The 19155-nt window shown below is 35.3% G+C and overlaps 1 protein-coding gene across 1 annotated transcript; it reads left to right on the top strand.

The window, feature by feature from the left end:
• The first annotated feature begins 7026 nt into the window (after nucleotides 1-7026).
• On the top strand, nucleotides 7027-18517 carry LOC144425741 (BRCA1-associated protein-like). Its single transcript, XM_078115308.1, has 14 exons — nucleotides 7027-7186; nucleotides 7399-7506; nucleotides 8506-8658; nucleotides 9258-9490; nucleotides 9657-9748; nucleotides 10137-10256; nucleotides 11083-11325; nucleotides 11727-11972; nucleotides 14074-14288; nucleotides 15375-15487; nucleotides 16105-16257; nucleotides 16604-16732; nucleotides 17300-17458; nucleotides 18082-18517. Exons 1-14 carry the CDS (start codon nucleotides 7114-7116, stop codon nucleotides 18145-18147), a joined length of 2103 nt encoding a protein of 700 aa, XP_077971434.1. The 5' UTR covers nucleotides 7027-7113; the 3' UTR covers nucleotides 18148-18517.
• The last annotated feature ends 638 nt before the right edge of the window (nucleotides 18518-19155 follow it).

Here is a 19155-nt window from a genome sequence, read left to right as displayed (position 1 = left end):
CCAATGACCATGTTTACCACATCGAGGACACGGGTTGCGTGGTGTACCATCAAAACCACGATTGTTATTAGTGCACGGCTTAACATATCCTATGATCTCATCCAGTTTTGCTAGAATGCGCTCGCCAATACTGCCTTCGAAAGATATGTCGTTTTGCTGGTTAGCCACACTACCAGTATTACAATGTTTCACTGCTGCAATGCGCGGTTTAGACATGTCTTTCCTCTCAGAGTGGTTCGTATCAACAGAGTAATACAGTGTTGGAAGAGACAGAGCCTTTTCAAAAGTATCAGGCTGTTGCATGGTAACATGTTTGATCATGCTTTCATCGGTTAAACCGGCGAGAAACTGCGATTTCAAAATATCATCTTGACCAGCAATATCAAGATTTGGGTAAGCAAGAATAACAAGCTCTTTCAATTTGTTACCATAATCCCGTGGTGCTTCATTTGGCTTAATCCTACGACAATGAAATGTAGTACGATATGAACTCTCATTTCCGGCAGGTTTAAAGAAATGATTAAAATGAGCCACAATATCACGATAGCTAGTACGTTTCATATCTGGTAAATCTTTCAATACATTTAGAGCTTGTCCTGTCATGCAAGTAGCCAATTCCAATCCCGCAGTGTCATCATCCCACTGATTATAACTGGTAACCAATTCAAAATGGCATAAATAACTAGGCCACGCCATGACAGTGGACCCATCGAAATACATCGGCTTTTTGGCATTTCTTGCCATCATCGTAGCATTAGCTGTGCTATTGAGAACACTACGATTAACATTGGCATTTAGGACACTGCTAGCGCTCACTGGAGGAGCTGATTGTGTAGCCACTGTAATCATTTTCGGCCTAGTACTAAGTTGTCTTCTGACAACATTTGGGCCTTCATTACCAATATTAATCAAAAAAGGAAGTGTAGGTGCAAGGTTACTCACATGACCATTCTCTGAAAATTTCACTTCTAATGTCTGCGAAAACGCGTTCCGCTTCCCTTCTGGCTGTCCATCTTCCGATCCAAAATCAGAAATTTCATCATCCTTGAGAACAGGCGCTGTTTTTGGAACAACCGTTGCTGGTGTTGAAGTGATCAGGCTGACATTTGGGTCATGTGACATGGGCTGTGTTTCCTCAGGATCAGAAACTCCACCTGGTTTAATCATGCCAGTAATATCTTGAAGCATGCTGTAGATATTATCGAAAGACGAGCCCATTTTTGTATTTTGGAGTTCAACTGATTCTAGTTGACTTCCAATCTGTTGTACACAACCGATTGCTTGTCCTCTGATTCCCTCAATTTCGCCTTCAATACCTGTATTTGCAGATGCAAAAGTTCATTCTCCTCTTTGGCTTCTTTTGGTGCCGGTACAATCTTTCTTCTCTTAACCATTTTCCAAAATATCAGGCAACCGCAAATAAAAAAAAAATTGGCAACCTCAAATTTCCAATATTGTCCAAATATTATCCGTCACAGACTAGCCTACCTAATCGGCTTAGTCTTAATAGTCCCTGTGTCAAATAATAAATCCTGGCGTGTGCTCGCCAAAAATTCGTATATGTGGCGTACCAAAATTGATATCACCACTCAGGTTCTTTCTGCCAGCTTATTGGACACTGAAGTTGCACTAGATGTCAATCACGAAATAATCTTCTTGCGGTTCCAAATACAGCAGAGTAACTAATTTAACTAACTAGATTAATTATACACCTGTAAGAACTTAATACAACCAAATACTCCAATCAGAAATACAATAAACAAATAAAAACATGGAAAACACAGTACAAATACCGTAGGATACACACGTAACACAAGATACGGAATTGGTCTATGACGTCACAGTCATGAACTATTTACTTATAATGGGATACTAAAAACTGGGTAAAACATACCTAGATATACATAAGAATAACTAGTATGACACTAAAGATACAACACAAATCCTATCTTATCGACAAACACGTAATATACATGGAAATACGCATAGAAATATGGAAATCACACAGGAAATAAACTGCGAAAATAGACTAGTTACGGAAACGTTAAATACAAGCTAACTAGTGAACAGAGCTATGCCAAACTGGAGAAATAGTAAACCTGTACTACTAATATCATTTTACAACAATAATTACACAAATTAACGACAATAAAACGCTATAACAATAACCTAATACACAGAGAAATATCTACACTGCGGGCAGTCAGACAAACCAGCTGAAAGAGAAAGTTACACAGCTGCTCACTAGTGACTCAAATGGTAAGAATAAATATGGGCATACAGAATAAAACAGGGTTATAGACGTGGTCGTCTCAAATTTATAACAAATAATACCTTGTTCCCATTTCCAAAAGTTGCACGTTTTACGAAAAAGACGCTTTTACTACAAGAAATATGAATCTCAGGTATTACTGCTCGATCTTGCGTTGAGTTATTATTAAATAAGTTACGCTAAGACGTTGTTAAAAAGTATAAGTAAGTTGTTAAACACTAGTATATCTCTACCATAGATACTCCTATATGGAGACGAGGGCTTGAAAAACGCCCAGACAATGAGTTTCGTAGCGCACATCTGGTAACTAAATAACTGAACGCATTACAGCTTTTTCCATAATCCTGATGCGAAATTGAATATATGGGTTCTCAAAAAATCAATGGACCTTTTCCCGAGCACCGACTTCCTTGTTCACTTCGTGACATTGGTCAATCAGCAAGAGGCAAAAAGGGACGTAACAATACTCCCTTTTCGTATCCGCTCAGACAGATTTTCAAGCGTGGTCGTAAACATTACCTCGTTTTCGAAGTCTATTCGTTAGTTTCCTGTTGTGTTTCGGAAACTTTAATATAAATCAGATAACTCAATGATCACTCTGTCTTCCTAAGAGTTTTAATTTAATTGCAGTAATAAAAAATTAGTGTAGAAATAGCTGTGATAGCACAGGCAAAAATTCTTTACCGGTACTTAAAAAAAAACAGATTGTTGTATGCGATAAATCATAATGATGGTTTGAAACACCAACCCCATTTTACAGGCGCCAATTCGCAAAAGCACTCTTAAATAGCCCCGAAAATTTTGCAATGTGTCAAAGGTCGGGAAAAGGTCCATAAATATAGGTTTACAACAACACAGCATAAGAACTATGCATTTCGGGAGCCCTGTTGCACACTAACACAAATGTATTTCTGCAACGTCTTGCCTGACAAAAATCAGACTTCCTCAGACAAGAAGTTTACAACAAAGAACAGCATAAGAAGTTGCATTCATTTCATAGAATCTATCAAATTTATTTATTTTTGAGCAATGAAGTCACAAACTAACATCGTGAGCACAAAAACACAAATAAATCAGTTATTTCTCAACTAGAAATTTACCGGAAAAGTCAAGAAAATTAAGAGAACATAGTGAACAGAAATATTAAAATTAGTCTTTTTTAGTTTATGTGGTTGTGTATTTGAACAAAGGCAGTATTATTTTTAAAAACAGGAATAAGATGTCTGAAAAAAACTAATAAATAATAATCATTAAATTAACTTCAATATCTAATTCACTTTCTTCGGAATTGTTCCGAAATCCCCATTCTCGAAAATCGACTTTTCGTCTATAAGTGTACTGTGGTTTTTGCAGTCGATACAAAAACAAAAATCTGTGCAATTTAGGTTGCTTTTGGCATTCATGGATTAATTACTTTGAAGCCTATTTTTTAAATTTGCAGTTTGCCAACTCAAGAACTGATTTTGGGGCTGGAAGTACATCCATCAACTTAACCCGCAAAACACCATCATCAAGAACCCATCCATGGCCGGTAGGCGTAAGAATAATTGGCCTTGGTTCTAGTTAACAGTGATGAAGTCCTGTCTGTTAAATTGCCCTCAGAACATGTTAAAAAGACGTGCCCTGGTATCATTTACATCAGGGGTCGGTTTGACTAACATCAGTTTGATGAGCAGTTTCAATTGCAGAAAAGTGCCTAAGAATTTCAATAGGAATAGTCCATCTAAGCTGTTTGCAACTGTTATTATTCTCATATATACCTTTTCGCTTCAAGACTTCGTGTTCGATCCATTTTATAGCGCTGATAGCAGCAGGGATTAAATCTGCATTAGGTTGGATTGATTTAAACATTGCCGTTTTTTTTTTGCAGTACTGTATCTAAAATGAGGAAGATAATCATATTTGGAACAGCATGATTGTAAGAATACCACCTAATACGGACTAATACTTCTCATACGTAATGCATTTTATCTGATGTATCCAACGAGCGTATGTATGCCCATTGGATGTAGCCTACTACAGTCATATGGACTATATTTTAAAACATCAACTGTCGGTCTACAACTTGATTTCTCACCCATCAATCGTTTCCAATGCTACTTTCTTTTAACTCCGGCATAACTTATCATTGCTTCCCAGGTTCTTGTTGACTGTATGAATTTAGAGAGACCAACTGACATCAGTAAAATTGATTATTTCCCCCTCTTTCACACAAACGTGCATTACAGAAACAGCCATTACTTTCTAAATCAAATAACGGTATGTCGTAGCCAATATAGTAGTATAAGTCTGCTGAATAGCCAAGAATTGTCATTAAATTAATCATAAACCTTTCATACAAGAAAGAAAACATCGTTGTTTGTGATATATTATTCTAGGTCTAGCCTTCCTTGGAGTTACCGTACCGTACCTATATTTACCAACGTTTTATGAGCTAGTGCTCCACTAAAATTGCTATTTATGGTAAGGATATGCAAGTGTTTAAACACTTACCTATACTTTTTGACACCCTCTTAGAATAACTCAACTAACAATAACTGAAAATTACTATGGAAAGGCTACTCAACTCAACGCAAAAGCGAATAGTCACTTTGAGCCAACGACCAACATACCTTTGAGCTATTCATCCGACCACGGGGATCCACCTACAGCTGACATATATCAATTGTTACGTCATGCAGAAGTCTGGGTTCATTGGTCCATGATACCGGAAAAGCAGAGAATATAGGACATATGATAAGCATATGATTCAGTAGATTTAGATTATTTATATAGAATTTTAGAAAGATTTGGCATAAAAAATAAATTTATCATGTTATTACACAGTCTATATGAAGGTGCTGAGACTAGAATACTAATAAAGGGTTATTTAAGTGAAAAAATCAAACCGGGAAGGGGAATTAGACAAGGTGACCCAATGAGTATTTTTATGTACATCATAGCAATAGAACCTTTGTTAATTAGTATAAACTTGAATGGAAATGTTCAAGGAATCGTGACGCCAGGAAATATGGAACTGAAAAATTTAGGATTTGCAGACGATGTTACACTATTTTTAAATAAGGAAAGTTCTATAAATGAAGCATTAAAAGTTATCGATGAACATGAATTGGCTACTGGAATGAAATTGAATAGAACTAAAACGAAACTCATGAAACTCGGAATATGGACAAAGGACCCTTCATTTCAAGACATTACCATAACAGATAAAATAGAAATATTAAGCGTCAAATTTGTCAATAATAATACTGGAAATTGGAACTGGAATAATTGTCTGGAGAGAGTGGAGAAAATACGGTAGCAGTTGATCTTCAAAAAATACCTCTTACTTTAGAAGGAAAATGTTTAATAATAAAGCTCAAGATATTACCTCAATTTTTGTTTTTATGTAAAATATTCCCGATGCCAAAAAATATAGTCAAAAAAGTGGATGAAATTATTGAAAAATTTGTATTCAATGGAAAAAGAAAGCTCAAAATAGAGACCATTTGTAAGCCAAAATGTATGAGGGGATACGATATAATTAATATTCCAATTTTTACAATGTCTATGTATATTATGTGTGTTTTTGAATATATAGAAACTATAGAAAATAATGTGATATTTAGTGACAGAACTATCAATTTTAATTACTTAGAATATAACATAGGGCAACAATTATGTGTTTATTTAGGTCTACCATTGAATAATAGTATATTACATAGATTTAGTCCACATGAATATTATAAAAGCGTAATTGATTTTATGAAAACTTATAGTTTAAATATGAATGATATTAAAATGGGTGAACATAGAATTATATATGATAAAGTTTTAAAAAGTATTAATGGGGAAAGACTTGTAATTATCCGTAATTCAAATCTCAGTATAACTTGTAACAGTATTCATAATAAAATTTTGGCAAATTATATGAGGACCTTCAACTATAAGTTAATATGGGATATTCTACCCTTGAAAACAAAACAGGTTTATAATAAGTTTTTTGTATTTACTAATTTTGTGTTTTTCCTTTTTTATTGTATTATATCATTGTAATTATTAAAATAACATTATTATCGTTGGATACTTATTACTGATGAAACAAACTGGAAATACTGTGAAACTCAATTTAACAAATGGATCATGAATGGAATGTGGACTATAATTTATTTTATTTGTTTATTTATTTTTTACATATTTATTGAAATCACTCAATGAGTGAACCAATTAAAAAAAAAAAAAAAAAGAGTAAAAAAAAAGAGAATATAGGACAGATGGTAACACATATTTATTGTAGAAAAGCGTCTTTTCTGTGAAACGTGCAACTTTTGGAAATGGGAACAAGGCATTATTTGTTACTAAATTTCTGAGAAACATTTTAAAATCCTTTTCACGTAGTTCCCTTATGTGCGCTTCGAAACTGAAAGATGAACGGCCTTTTTTCGCGGCCTATAAACAAAATAGCAATCTTATCCAATGGATGTTTCCATCAACTAACAGACTTATTATTATGAGTTATCGCGCTTTTAATTACCAGTATTATGTGCGCCAGACTGAAAAGAATTTTCTAGAAAAAACGGTCCACAGACTTAGTTCACAGTTTCTCCATTGTAATGACTAATCAAAAACGGAATCCTCTGGATGTCTCGACAGTTCCTTGTTACATACATAATAATAACAATGACTAATCGAAACTATTAGTTTGCACAATTTTATGTTATTGGTTTGCGAGACTGCTACAACAATTTATCTAGCCGCTCAGATGATAGATAACGATTACTGGACCACGGCAAGATCTAATTTTTTTATGATCTCTTACAGTAGTCTATTACAGTATTAGTGAATTGCAACTGCAGACTTCAATGAACGTCTGTCCTGTGCACATTCGAATCAGTGTCACTCCGGGATTTGAAATTCCTGATATACAATACCAATGTGAGTAGGTACCGTATATGTTGATTTCATCATCATAATGTTTTCTTGTTGCATAGTTTTCATGTTTATAAATTTATTTTGACAAGACTGTTATTTTTTTAGGAATTATTTCTGGCAGACTGAATTGCGATTTTTGTCTTGAAAAACTGCTAGGCCTAACTCCTTTCTTTGTACTATTTTTTATATAGTATATAATATTCATATATTTACAGCCGAACTTCAAAAAGGCGACATTGAAACAATTCAAAGCTATAGCAGTCTTGCAGAGTTTCATGCTACAGCATTGTCAGGAACAGAGTATAGTAGTATCTCGCCAATGAGTGAGTTATTTTTGAGTATATTGTACCCAAAAATTTCACTTTGAATACATTATGCATATCGCCGGATGAGAACAGAAGGGGCCTAAGTCACATTTTTGGAAAATTGACTTTTTTCAATATTTTGGGGTTTTAAGCCATGCTCTACAAGGTGGTGGTCTTGAAATCCTGAATTTCTCAATAATAAAAATTTTAGCTGGACTTAGGCCTAAAATATTTAATAACAGAATGGGCCTAAGTCCAGCTAAAATTTTTATTATTGAGAAATTCAGGATTTCAAGACCACCACCTTGTAGAGCATGGCTCAAAACCCCAAAATATTGAAAAAAGATAGTCCTAAGTTCCAATATGATGGGCATGAACATCAGAAATGAAATGTCCGAAACTTACATCCCTAAAAATTTGTTCAGTGCAACTTAGGCCTAAGTCACCTTGTTTTACTTTGCATCCCATACAAAAAATTTCAGAAGTTGTTGAGAACAGAATGGGCCAAAGTTTCTTATGGGGGTAAAAAAGGCAGGAAGGAATTGAAGCTGAAGTGCCAAAAAATATTGATTACAAAGATATTCTCATCCACATTAAAATAACCAGAGCTCAGGACTTTACTAAGTGTGAATATCTAGAAATTCGAAGATAAAAAAATTCCAAATTGTTTTTTGCGTTTTTCTCAAAACTCAAAATTGTGACTTAGGCCTGTTCTGTTCTCATCCGGCGATATATATATACAATTTTATACTGATCTGATATATGGCATACTATGATTCATATTTCATAAAGTAAAATTAAGACTAGTAAACAAAGTCAAGAGATGTTATATTATGTTAGTTACCAAATCATGTCTTTGATCTCAATTAATTCTATTCCCATCTTTAGTGTTCAATATGAATCTTGTTAGCTTCTAATTTTCTTTACGGTTACATTTTTGGGTTTCATAGTATTGATTTTAGTATATATAAAGAATTGAAATTCTTGCTCATTAAATATCAATGTTTTTTTTTTTAGAGCCGAGTAAAACCAAAGCAGAAGAACCTAAAGAAATTTTTTTAGATGGAATTACTGAATCAGAAAGGAAAGAAGTTGCTAACAAAATATTAGGAAGACGAATGCCTCATGAATTGTATGTGGAAACATATGATAACAAAGATGTACAACAAGGTATACAAGATCAATGTTATTGAGCAAACAGAATTTCAAGTCAGTGTTGTAAATTGATTACTTTTTCGAAAATTTGTGGAGTGACTGTTTAAAGGATAAATATATATTTTTGGGATACTTCCGAAGTATGTGAACCAAGATGACGGACATCGGAACGTAGTATGTGTACCAGGTTAGAGTTAGATCATAATTTTAGGGACAAATACAACGGGAGTCACTTGGCTAGTCCCCGAACTAATAGAACTAAATTGAAGGAAAATTTGAATACAATTATGGCCTAACCCTAGTCTGGTACACATACTACGTACCGGTGTTTTTATCTTGGGGGGAGGAAATGGATAAGACATGTTTGATCATAAATGGAGCACCCCGGCCCATCGTCCAGTTACCATGTTCATGTCGCGTATGGAATTTGTGAGTCCATTATTTGTTTCAAATGCATGGACTTGATGTTGGAGGAATCCATAACCGACCAGAGGTTACGTGAAACCACCGTACTATTCTGTTCCTGATTCTCTCTACTTTTATTTTTGAGTTTTATTTATTAAAAATCAAGTTTGCTCACTGATGTTTTTTTATATCATGCTTTGCTTGGACAGAATTTGAAGAAGAAAGCAACGGTTTTTCATCCAATGGTGTTTCATCCAACACAAAAATAAAAATAGGGAAAAATGCGAAAAAATACCTGGATAAGAAGGATAGGAGGTTGACAGATGTTTCACAAAATACCTTGGATGACAGAAAACTTTATGCAGAAGTTGTAACTGAAGCAACCAAAGAGTTATTGAGAAGATCTTCAAATTCTATTTCCAGCTCTAAAGATGATCATGAGGTATATGGGTAGGGCTGACTAGCTTGTATTTAATACTCCAACTTACAATGTGAATGTAGACATATTGCACAAAGAGCATGTGAAGAACGTTTGGCGCTTCCCAGTAGCTATTGGTAAAATTGCAGGTAGCTGGAGTGTTCTAATCTATGTAATCTGTATTTTTCAGCTTTCTGAAATATTGCAAATGAGTGATGCTGTAGCTTCTTCGACCGGTTCAAGGCCTTCTTCTAGCTTGGAGAAATATGCACCATCAGGAAGGTATGTTGTTCAAAATCATTTGCATGAAATCTTTGTATTATAATACTGGTGTAAATCTAGTTTTGTGCATATGAGTGAATTAACAAAATGTAGGATTTTTTGTCAAGGTATTCTTTCAACCTTTTCTAACGTTAATAGTTTTTGTGTGTTGGATGTATAAATAAGTGTGACCTTTAGTATATATAACATCAGAAATTTTTATGCCACAACTGTTTTTTTCAAGCAATATATTATATTGAGTTTTTCGGATCTTGTCTAATATTAACTTGTGACAGATTTTGGAAGGAGTATGTGTGCAGAGGGAGATATAATACTCATACACACCATATTAATTTTGTTATTCAACTACTAATTTTATCTCAAATAATATAACAATTTTATTTTTCAGAAACAAGTCTGATCCTTCTCATTGCATATCACCAGGAATACAAACCACCAGTATGCCTTACTTCTCTGGAAATCCAGCTGTTGAACTAACCCATGGGATAATACATTTATACAAAGCAAAGTAGGTTGAGAAATGCAGTATACTATTATATATCTAATTTGAATCAATGGTCGATTTTTTGACATTGGGGTTTTGGAAGTTATGAACTTCATGTCCTTTCATATAGCATAGAATAGGTATTTTATACTTTTCCCAGAGAAGAGGAAAGCTGACAAAACAGATTGATCATATGCGACGCCGTGATCTCTTATCTGGTTACCAGTCTGCATCAGGCAGGGGAGTCGTTAACCAGTTGTTTGTTTCAGAGGCATGAACCAGATGGTAGAGGATGAGGTATCTGACAAATGGTTACTTGAACCACCCAGTGTCAATTAGGAGTTCAGGAATCCCTCTGTACATAATTGTTCCCTATGGATTCTAACCTGCAAACCCAAGCAGGGTGATAAGAGGTGCAATGGCAGGTGTAATCCCATCCCTTTATAATATGTGCCAACTGTTGCATAAGTGCTTTTTCTGGCACAAATTTTCAAGATATTGAGCTGGGAGCGCCTTGATAATTTTCTAAGACTTCAGACTTGCAAGGGTCTGTGCTAGGTATTGTATTGACAGAAAATAATTGCTCCAGTAGATTGTTCATCTGTAAAAATTGTAAAATTCAGATAAAAAATTTGTAAGGTGTAATTAATCGGAATACGAGGCTCATGTTGAATACTTTTAAGCCTGCACAAATTATGGAAAATATATTGGAAGTCTGTGAACTCCCTGCGATTCAGTTCATGAGGATTATGAACAACTCAAATTAGAGTGTTTATATGAAATATACAGGAATTTCTTTCCACAACCTGTTGGAAATGTGTTTCGTTTCTTATATGAATTTTATGTTCAGTTACATCATGACAGTCAGTGAAGAGCTTTCACCACCACCAACCAACACATTATGTATGTTATCTGTTCCTGCTACTGTTGATGCTCATGCAATTCTTGAATTCACTGCTGGGTTTTGTGATACAATTAAACGTCTTCGAATCATAAGAGATCGAACACCAAACCAATATATGGCATTGATTACTTTCTCAACTAAAAAGGCGACGAAGAATTTTTATCTTGCATACAACAATGCCCCGTTCAGGTAACTGAATAACTTAGAATTTTTTTCCCTTGTGCTGTTTTGATAGAATATAAACTACGGTAGATATAGTGGCGCTCCAGAAGTGTGTCTACCAATATGGAGGTAACTAATTTTGTTCGCGTACTTTACATCAAGTTGTGTGAAGGGACTGAATCTGTGGCAGGGTGCACATTTACTTGGCTAACTCATACAGTCCCCTAACTTGTGATACAACTAAAATAAGTAAAATCGGAATAAAACTATGGCTCATCCTAACCTGGTACACATACTACGGGAGTACCCGAATTTTAGGTAAATACTCAGCATTACCCATAAATTTTCCGTGCATTATATTAGTGCCGATTTTTTGTTGACAAATAACAGTATTTTGAGCAATTAAATTAATTGTGTAATAATTTCAGCTCTTTGACAGAAGAAGAAATTTGTCATCTGGCATTTGTTGCTTCTATTGAGGCATTACCTTCTATACATGATACGGGTAAACCAGCAAGTGAATCAACAGGTTTATTACCAATACATGATAGCACTGAATTACCTGATTGTGTTCTATGTTTGGAAAGAATGGATGAATCAGTTCGTGGTGTTTTAACTATTTTATGTAATCATTCATTTCATGGAGCTTGCTTGCAGAAGTGGGAAGATTTATGGTAAGATTATAATTTTGAATTGTTAGATATTATTTATCTTTTATTTGGTCAATTTTAAAGTAAGTTTGAAAGTGTGGCAAATAGGGATGGGCAATATAGAATACCGAATCCGGAGGATTCGAATCCCAAAGTATTCGAATCCAACGGGATCCGATAACAGGATTCGGTTTCCGCCTCTCCGGCGCCAAGCGTCAATTTTTGTATTTCGGGTTTCTAATTTATCAATTATAGACGAGCGTTTTTCTCGCGTGGAAATCTCTCTCGTTTAATTAAACTTGCGTCTGCTCGCAAAGAACCCGTAAATCGGTAAACATCAAACACTGTAAAAATTTCAATCGGCATATTCAGGACAAGAAGTCAGTAATATAACCTCACGGCGAGGACTCGTTATTGCACCATTTTTGTGTTTTCCTTCTTTGCTATCTAGCTAGCGTTATTTGTGCCGACTTACTGGTGATATTCCGATAATCTGAATGCAACAATCTTTAATTGTTTACAGACGTGCCTTGCCTCATTTTAAATTAAATGATTTTTCGCGACCTACGAGTTTTCCCAAAAAAATGATGCACGTAAACCAAAAGCCAGGCGTTAAATGATATAACATTACTCGCCATTAATTTAGATCAAATATTATTTACGATTTCATTATACCATTTTCCGAAATACAAAGTTATATCGCAAAACGCGAACAACTGTCACATTTAAATTTCACTCTCAAAATCGTTCAAGATAGACGAGTCTGTAGTATTTTAGTCGCCGATGAATTTTGAAAAAAGTTGCCGCATCTGGCGAAGATAGTCCCGTATTGAATTTGAGTAGGGCCAAGTCTGGGTAGATAATGATATGTAACGATAATCATAGAAAATGAGTTCGTCTTCAGATGTTATTACCTAATAACTAAGTACGAAATCGCGTTTACGGGAACTTGGTTTTACGTGTCTTGCTCTCACAGAATAAAAGGTTGATTTTAATTGATAGTGGTTAAATTTTATATTTTACAACGGCGCATAGGTTGCAGTGGCCACACGCTGGTTCAGCATCTAATTAATTCTCAGCGGGTATGTTTTAGTATACTCGGCAGACTTACATTAATAATGATTTAACGCCGTTTCATGTCTATTTTGTATTTAACCGCTTACTATTAAAGTGTGTAAAGCGTGTCTTAATTTAGCATATCAGTATTTATTAGTATTTAGGGATTACATACATTTGGAATAATTGAAGGCAAAAAATATTGTAATATTCCTAAATTTTATTGTCCTGGGAACTGCCTGTTTAGTATCAAATGAAATCCAATGTTCAGGACATTTTCAAATAGATAATACATTTATAGAAAGTAATACATTTGTAATTAGGAAATAAAAAATAGAATAGGATTCGGTATTCTGGATTCGATTCAACTATTCTAGAATATTCTAGAATAGTAAATTATTCCACATTGCCCATCCCTAGTGGCAAATATTTTTTTGTTCACCAATCCATGTCGAGTATATGGGAACAGTTAAGTAGGTATTAATTTCAGATGCATGGACTTGATGGTGGAGGAAACCATAATCAATAGGAAGTTACTTGAACCTATCTATGAAGGTGAGGAGTCCAGCAATCCTACATAGTTTTCCCTCATGGGATTCAAACCTGCAAACTCATGCGAAGTGACTGCAGGTGTCATGACCATCCTGTTCCTAACACAACTATGATCGAACCCATTTCATGTATGTACATAATCGCACATTGTCTGGTACTGTTAATGCTAATTCTGGTAGTACAACGTGAATGATAAGATACTATAGGGGGGTTCGCCAGAGAAACAGAAAATTTGTCAAACAGCCATTTATTGTTACAAAGAATAACTTTTACAAAGATTTTTGAAGGCATATGTTATATTACACTCACAGATACCCAAAATGCCATCTGTGCACTTCAGAGCAGTGTCTTAATCTAAAATTCTAAGCTCGTGTAGCGTTTTGAAGCGTTCAACTTGTGGGATATCGTTCCAGGATATCGTTCGAATCATCGTTTATAAAAATAAATATTTTTTTGACAAATATTCTGTTTTTCTAGCGACCACCCTATATATTGATTCATTTCAATTGATTTTCAGTTGTCCAGTATGCAGATATATACAGACTCCGGAACCACGTACAGATAACAAATGTTTAGTGTGTGGTAGCGTTGAAGACTTATGGATTTGTTTGATATGTGGTCATGTGGGTTGCGGTAGATATACAACAGAACATGCACAACAACATTACCTTGAAACTCATCATAATTATGCTATGGCATTGAATGATAACAGAGTGTGGGATTATGCTGGAGGTTGGTGAAATATTAGCTATTTGAATTAGATGGTCTGTCTGTCTTAGTTAACAAGTCAGTCAGTCAGTAGTTTATTTTTTCACATAGCGAAAAGACGAACCTATACAAACAATGAGGTAAAACAAAAATAATGTATTTCAGTGTGAGGGAGACGCGATAAACCAGTTATGGTTATCGAGCAGCGTCACCTCTGAGAGTGTCTAACATAGAATCATGCAAATACAAAAAATGAAAGCCAAACAATATTTACTAACAGAAATCTGCCTTTTAAGTATGTTTATGCGACCTGGTGTGTTTTGAATCTGGTTGTTGTTTTTTTCTCAAAAAATATGTGGCAGGCTGTTTTCTTGTGATTAGTATATAACAGCAAAAAAAAATTCTTGATATGTCATTTAGGTGATTGAGCCAGTCTTTCGAAATCTGTCATAAATTGCTCTGTTCTAGCTGATATAAAATAAAACTAGCCCCGTTTTTGTCTTTGATTTTCATGATTTAGGTGGAATTGCCTGGGATATAGGCTACTACTAAATAAACTTTACGAAAAATAATTTACCGTAATAAAAACCACTTCGAAAGTCTAACTGTGATTTCAATGTAAAACTCAACATATTACCGTACATTTTCATTAAATACCCAGTTCTTATACAGATGCTATTTTCAGTCAGTATTCTTGTAAAAGGAGGGATTAGGTTAACATGAGATTATATTATAACAATTATATGAGTGGCTTCATCACTATTGGGTACTCCCGTAGTGTGTGCACCAGGTTAGGGTTATGCCATAATTGTATTCCGATTTTCCCTATTTTAGTTCTATTACAAGTTCAGGAACTTGTCTGTGTTGACCAAGTGAATATACCCCCTGCCCATAGGTTTCAGTCCCTTTACAGTACACAACTTGATGTAAAGTAGGTGAACAAAATTAGTTACCCCCTTATCGGTGCACACATTTCTGGAGCGCCCACTATTGTACATAAAGAAAGATTGTATTGTCCTCCATGTGTGGTTGAAGTGTGTTCATGGCATGTAAGTTGTGAATTCAATGAATATTTTATTACAATGAATTATTTTATTAATTTTTTTTCAGATTATTTTGTCCACAGATTATTCCAGAACAAAGATGATGGAAAATTAGTGGAACAAAAGCAAAATTGTGGTTCTGATGAAAGAGAAGCAAAAATTGAAGCCATTCAGCTTGAGGTATCTCATATGATTTTCATATTTATCTCATGGGTTAGGGGAAAAGAAAGCTTACAAGACGGCCTAGGGTCTATTATGCGGGTAACCAGTTGATATTAGGTTTGGGAATAGCTAAACAGTTATTTGTTTCGAATGCACGGGGGAAGCTGTAACCAACCAGTTGTTATGTGAACTACTGTATGGTAGCTAGGAATCCAGCGATCCTCTCGAACATAATCATCCCCCACAGGATTCAAACCTGCGAATTCGTGGGTTCGCAGGAACGAATCCCATGTGGAGATAGTTGTGTGCGAGAGGATTGCTGGACTCCCTGCCACTGTAGGGTGGTTCACGAAACCGCTGGTCGGTTACGACTTCCTCCACCATCAAGTCCATGCTCCCGAAAACTAGCTAAATAATCCCATACATGGACTGCGACCATACATGTATCCGGACGAGAGGTCGTGGTTCGCCATATGATTAACTTGTCTCATAGGCTTTCCTCTCCCCTGGAATAAATATTTGAATTCTATCCTACTAATCAAGTTTTAAATTTGATATTCTGCTTAGAAATTATCTAATTTGTCTTATCTTCAATATAAAATCGTTAATTAATAATCTAACTGTATTTTTTTCAGTGCATGTATCTACTTACAAGCCAGCTTGATTCTCAGCGGAAATATTGGGAAGAAAGATTATCAAAAGTAGAGGAAATTGCAGAGACTGATCGGAATGCTGCTCACGAACAATTATCTGAAGCTGTAGGGAGGTGCAATGAACTTGATAAAAAGGTAAATTTTCAGCAACTGTTATTGAAGTTGTAATATAGAAAATGATTGCAAAGGATATTCTTAATGTATTTAGTATATTTGTATTATAAAAAATAGCGAATATATTTTTGTACCTCTGGCACGTAATCTATTGTAATATCATAGGATAGGATTTACATATTTATCCCGAGGGGAGTGTAAAGCCGATTAGACTTGGCTTGACTTGGTTATTTGTGTGTGCTTTATGGGGGTGAATCTACAATGTCATTATTTGCTGTACCGCTTTGTTCGACAATATTATGGGTCTGTTTCATGTAAGCTTGTTGTAGTTTATCTAGCTGTGGATAACATGTTCCCATTTATTCAGTTAACAGTTTTGGACAAAGAAAAGGTTTTGCTGGTGAAGAAAAATGAACAACTAGCAAAAAAATATGCATCATCACTGAAAGAACTCACAACAGAGAAAGAACTAAACAAAGGATTGATAAAAAATCAGGTTTAATCAAAATTATTAATTTTGAATTTTCATTTAAAATATTTTATTGCCATGATTCCACGAGCTTACTGTGGCTCAAATTCTGACAAAGCTGTGCTCCTTTTTTGCATTTACATAAACAGTTTTTTTTCACCAATCGAGCCCCCACGAGTAATGATGGTGGTTCTTGGTATCACATCGTCCTGTATACATAGCCTCGCTTTTGAATTGAATTTTTTTCTTCTAAGTATCGTATTTAATGAACAATAAGGCACACCCTCAATGAATTGCTTAGATTGGGGTCTTATCCATACATAACGCTATAAGATGCAACTGGTATTGGCATAAAGAACTACCTGATCCATACATTAGGCGCACTGGCTTATAAAGCGCACAATCGATTTTGGGGGGGAAAATTATTCAAAGTTTGCCCTATGGTCTGTAAAATACGGTAAATGCCTGTGACCTTGAGAAAAACTACAAGGAATTCTATGTCATTCTATCAATTGTCATGAACGATGGTATTGTTAACAGACTCTTTTTTTGGTATTTATGTTTGTGCATTCCTATATCTAGTTTTTATTTTAGAAAGAATGGCGCGTGAAAGTAGATAAAATGGAAAGGTTGTCAACTACTCAACAGAAGGAAATTGATGATTTAAAAGAGCAATTGCGTGATGTTATGTTTTATATTGAAGCTCAGAAAACACTTGAAGATGCCGATGATGAAACAAGGGAAGAAATTCAGGTAAATGCAAACACGATTATGCTTGCTCGATGCAAGGTTAGGAAAAATTATTGATAAGAAAAAGAAGCATCTCACAGCACAGTGAAAATATTCTTGAAACTAATGTTGAAGTGCTTACACAGTATTTTTGGCGCTCCAGAAATTTGTATACTAAGAAGGTAACTTATTTTGTTCACCTACGTTACATCAAGTTGTGTAAAGGGACTTAAATCTATGGGCAGGGAGTATATTCACTTGGCTAACACAGACAGTTCCCGAACTTGTAATAGAACTAAAATAAGGAAAATTGGAATAAACTTATGGCCTACCCCTAACCTGGTACACACACCACAGGTGTACGGTATTTTTTATGAAATACTTTAGGAATATAAATTTTATGCTAATCTAGCAGGTTTACTACCGATTGTTTTTGCGGGTGAAACCAATAAATTTAATTGCATATGCAATTGAATTGAAGTTTTGTAATGAAGCCGTTGACGGAACAATCATATTACTTTGTTTAAATCTAGCAAGGACATTTCCCAAGTATAAGAATATTTACAATCAGTTGATGTAGGAGAACCATATACACTTCGATCATTCGCCATTTTTATGTTACACCCATATATATATTCATTTAACAGAGCGGTCATATTGTTGTTGGTGCATCTGGTGGACAAAAGAAAAAGAAGAAAACAAAGAAAAAATGATGAAGTGGACAATTTCATTTATCTTTCAAATGTCCCAACAACCTTGCAATCTATTTTACTTATCATACGTTTTGTGTTTATCGTTTTCTCTGTTGGCATACAACAATTCTATCATATTTTAGTTTTTGTTGCAAAACAGTTATGACTTTCTTTCCGAAACCATGTTTTCGTCTTAAGATTGTACCCGTATAGTTATTTCACAATCTTTGACCAGCATTCATCATCTTTTCGGTACTCCATTGCTTTATTGTACATTATTGTTAAGATCTTTTGTGATCCTTAGAATTTTATTGTCTGCTTTCATCACTGTGCAATATTCAACCTCTGTTTGTTTCGTCTTATCTGCAGTGACTAAATGGCATAACCTGGATTGTATTCTGATAAGAAGTACGTGGGACTTTGGGTACAATAAGAAGGGATAGGACTATGCGTAACGTGAATATACTTGGGGTTCGATTTCTCTTGGGGGATAAGTTATGTGCGAGGGTATTGCTTCACCAGCCGCATGGTGGTTCACGACAAGTGCAGTTTTAAGTATTTTGTAGCGTCTGAAGCTGCCGCAAAACCATGGTGGGATTTCCAAACCACGGCCGCTGTGGTCAAGCCATGGCAGCTGCCACAAACCAATGGCGTGAAGCGGGTACCATGGCAGCAACTTGAAAACCAATGGTGGGTCAAATTTGGCTGCCACAAGGCATGTTGGCTGTAGTGACAGGGCTGCCCTGGATGGTGACAAACTTTGGGTAAGTTGGAACATTTTCCTTATGGATATAGATTTGAGGTTAGGTTTCAGTTTTAAGTAGATATAATTCCGCATGATGAACTGGAGTGGTGAGAAGTGCGCCTCGTTCACGAAGCCGCTGGCCGGTTTCGTCTTCCGTCATTAAGTTCATGTATCTAAAACAAATAACTGGCTGACTAATTCAATGCCCGAAATGGGCTGGTAGACGGACGAGAGGCCGTGGTATGATTAAGCAGTCGTACTGGCTTCTGTCTCCCCCAGGATGG

This window comes from Styela clava, chromosome 8, assembly GCF_964204865.1.
Source record: "Styela clava chromosome 8, kaStyClav1.hap1.2, whole genome shotgun sequence".
NCBI classification, from domain to species: domain Eukaryota; kingdom Metazoa; phylum Chordata; class Ascidiacea; order Stolidobranchia; family Styelidae; genus Styela; species Styela clava.
This window is presented reverse-complemented; position numbering and strand designations above follow the sequence as displayed.

Bases quoted from the DNA above. Each gene is read 5' to 3' on its own strand.
- LOC144425741 (XM_078115308.1), top strand. From the start codon at position 7,114: ATGAACGTCTGTCCTGTGCACATTCGAATCAGTGTCACTCCGGGATTT. The intron at 10,257-11,082 runs GTAGGTTGAGAA...TTTTATGTTCAG, and splicing joins ATACATTTATACAAAGCAAA to TTACATCATGACAGTCAGTG. The intron at 14,289-15,374 runs GTTGGTGAAATA...ATTTTTTTTCAG, and splicing joins AGTGTGGGATTATGCTGGAG to ATTATTTTGTCCACAGATTA.